Raw genomic sequence first — 3214 nt, forward strand, 5'->3', positions numbered from 1 at the left:
GCATGCAAACACTCTGTTTTGGTAGTCGGTGTTCTAGAAGAAGTGGGTGGTTGTTATAAGGAGCTTGAGAAAAGAGGACCTTTTGTTATATAGTGAAGGTTGCTTTTCAATAACATGAGCATATGGGAACAAAGCCGGTTGACTTTTGCTTTGAAAAGTAAAAGCAGTTACTTTAAGAATTAATATAGGAATTACATTTTTTTTAAGTGGTTTCTTTGTCACCCAGTAAACTGTATCATTATTTTGCTCATAGCCATTGCTTATATTTTCTTACTTTACTGGAAGGAAATATTTTGTTCAAAATTCAGTATTTTGATGATCTGCTACTTTACTGTTTTAGACTCAAAGGCAAACTTGAAGAACAGAAACCCGAAAGAGTAAAGCCTTTTATGACTGGAGCTGCAGAGCAAATTAAGCACATCCTTGCTAATTTCAATAACTACCAGGTAAGTAAACCAAAGGGTTATATACTCTTAACCATGGGATCAGAAAAAGTATCTGTCTGTACGTGGCTCTGGCTGTCCTGGAACACCCTCAGCCTGCTGAGATTAAAGGCTTGTAGCTCTGCACCAGACAAGGAGCTGGTATTTAAAATACGACATTGCTTTCTTTTCATTGAGACTGGGTTATCTGTAGACCAGGCTGTCCTTGGACCCAGAGGTCTATCTGCCAATGCCTCTTAATTGCTGGGATTAAAGGTGTGTGCCAACATATGGCTAGTATATGTGTTACTTTTGAGTACTTTGAGATTTTTCTTGCCAAATGTTGTTTGTCTAGGGGTTATTCTGGATCTCCTTTATAGTTTGGTTTTATGTTTGTGTGTATGAGACAGTCTAATTGTAGGTTTTTATTACGTGTTTCTTAAGTTTTTTATTGGTGAAAACATGAATCCAGATGGTATGGTTGCTCTCCTGGACTACCGTGAAGATGGTGTGACTCCATTCATGATTTTCTTTAAGGATGGCTTAGAGATGGAAAAATGTGTAAGTATCTGTTTAAATTAGCAGTGTAAAGATAGGGAGTTTGGCAGTGTGGTTCTTTGCTTTCTGCAGGTGGTAGGCCTTGCATACTGTGGGGTCTGTCCAGAGTAGTGCCTTGAACATGCAAGGGGCTTGGAGGTGAGACTAGCTTGCTTGGTCATGTGTGTAAGTAGAGTTTGACACTAGCCTGGGATAAACTCATGTAGAATGAGTGTGGTCTCTGTCCCACAGTAGTCCGAATCCATTTCATATCATGCAACAGGATGTTTCAGTGTCTACTGATTTCATTCAGTAAGAAGGAATATAAAAATGTCTGTTTTATAAGGGACTGATGGAGACAGTGTAAAACAAAGGTTCCTTGTCCTTGTAAGCACAGTAGAAGGTGAACTTAGAATTGAGCTGGAGAAAGTGGGTGACTACCTGGGACAGTGGGGTAGGAGCAGTATTCAGAAAACTCGTCTGGTGTTAGTGGAGCACTGGAGTCTGCAGGAAGGTGGGCGAGTGCTGTGGACTCACTGGGGAGGGTGGTCTGCATCCACTGATAGACCCTGAACAGTTTGTGGTTGTTCTTCTGGTTTGCACTAGGATGCAAGAGGAAATTCTCCCTGCGCTTCCTGCCTGCCTTTGTGGCAGTCCAGATTGAATTGGGGAGTACATCCACATGCTAGGACGGTGACATACTCAGGTTGGGGCAGCTGTTAATGCCATCTCTTTTGTTTTGCAGTAACAAAATGGATCTATCATCTGTCACCATAATTGGCTGCTGCTTACCATCACACAACACCAGGACTTAGGACAAATGGGACTGATGTCATCTTGAACTTTGTTTTGACCGTGATTTATTTGGAGTGGAGGCATTTTTTTTTTTTTTTTTAAAGAAAAAACATGTCATGTGGGTTGTCTAAAAATAAAGTGCATTTAAATTCACTTTACTCCTCTTTACTGTGATTGTTCCGACTATGGTAGCGTCTGAGAAGCTAGAGCCTGGTTGAGCGTCGCTAGAATGCTAAAGTCTCTTCAGTTAACTGCCACAGTGGGGACTCTACAAGAGTGGGAATGCAAGAACCTCAGTTGCAGTGAAGGGAGAGGAGAGAAGTGGACCCTAACTTTCATCACTTCCAGTGAAAGAGCTTACCAAAAGCACAAAAAGACTAACTAGTTGGAAACAAGTACTGTCTGCTGGACTAATGTCAGATTCCTGGTAACTAGAGGCTGGCAAGCTGGCCTCTGCCACCTTAGAGTTGTACAAACATGACAGACCATGGGTGGTGGCCAATTTTTTAGATGGAGGAAAGTCAGTTCCTGGTGGGGTGGGATGTGAGGCACCTTGGTCCAGCTGGCTCAAGTACTGCTTGCTCAGTGTTCTTCTGGCTGTGTGTGCCCCAAATAACTACAGAGTGACTTCCTGGGGAGTGCCAGAAGCCCATGCTTCATGGGGTAAGGTTAGATAACCCCTTCATGAATTGGTTCTTGAAAAACTTAGAACAGCTTACTGTCTGATGTAGATGTATTTGTTTATATGCCTTGCCGTCATGTTACTGGATCTTGAGGCCAATTTCCACCATTATACTTTGTGGAAGAAACTTGAGAAGACTTCATGCCTAGGGCTATCCCTTAGAGATAGCCAGAGGCTTGGTAGAGAAGGAGGACCAAAATTATGTGTATGGGTTTGTGCATGTGACTGCAGATGCCCATAGTCAAAGGAGAGATTCTCTGCAGCTGGAGCTTGACATGAGTGCTGGGTACCAAAGATGGGGCCTGCTGAGCCTTAACAGGTTTGGGGTTTTTTGTTTTTAGACTTTCTCTATTCCTGGCTGTCTTGGAACTCATTTTGTAGAACAGGCTGGCCTTTTGAACTCAAAGAGATCAGTCTGTTTCTGCCAAGTGCTCCTGCCAAGACTGGCTAGATTTGGTTTTGACACAGCTTTTACATCCAAGGTTGACCTTAAATTGCTGAGGATAACCTTGCCTCTACCACCTATGATTATAGGCATGTGTCTCTTGCTTAGTTGATTTGGTCCTGAAGTTGAATTTAGGGATTGTGGGGTTAGCAAGTATACCACCAATATTGGCTTCATCCTCAAACCCTGGGGCTTTTGGTTTATTTATTATGCCTCTATAGAGATAGATAGACCTTGAACTCCTCAACCTCTTAGTGCTAGGTCTTGAGACTTGCCCTACCATAACAGGTTCCCAACTTCTTTTGAAGACAGCTTTTCTTTTATTCTTCCCCC

The 3214-nt window shown here is 42.5% G+C and overlaps 1 protein-coding gene, 1 long non-coding RNA gene and 1 other non-coding gene across 3 annotated transcripts in view; all 3 read left to right on the plus strand.

The window, feature by feature from the left end:
- The window catches only part of Tpt1 (tumor protein, translationally-controlled 1), a 1303-nt gene extending 1074 nt beyond the window's left edge, over window positions 1-229 (plus strand). The window contains exon 4 of the mRNA XM_031361013.1: window positions 208-229. Within this exon, the coding sequence (XP_031216873.1) occupies window positions 208-229 (22 nt within the window). The remainder of the gene's footprint in view (window positions 1-207) is intronic.
- Window positions 230-321: 92 nt separating this feature from the next.
- Window positions 322-3214, plus strand: part of LOC116085289 — a 5669-nt gene continuing 2776 nt past the window's right edge. Inside the window, exons 1-3 of the long non-coding RNA XR_004116479.1 lie at window positions 322-446; window positions 867-983; window positions 1705-2417. This is a non-coding gene — a long non-coding RNA (uncharacterized LOC116085289). The remainder of the gene's footprint in view (window positions 447-866; window positions 984-1704; window positions 2418-3214) is intronic.
- Window positions 1510-1639, plus strand: LOC116085485. Its single transcript, XR_004116589.1, has one exon. It is a non-coding gene; the product is annotated as a small nucleolar RNA SNORA31 (small nucleolar RNA).

The sequence above is a fragment of the Mastomys coucha genome, unplaced genomic scaffold (genome assembly GCF_008632895.1).
Source record: "Mastomys coucha isolate ucsf_1 unplaced genomic scaffold, UCSF_Mcou_1 pScaffold9, whole genome shotgun sequence".
NCBI lineage: Eukaryota > Metazoa > Chordata > Mammalia > Rodentia > Muridae > Mastomys > Mastomys coucha.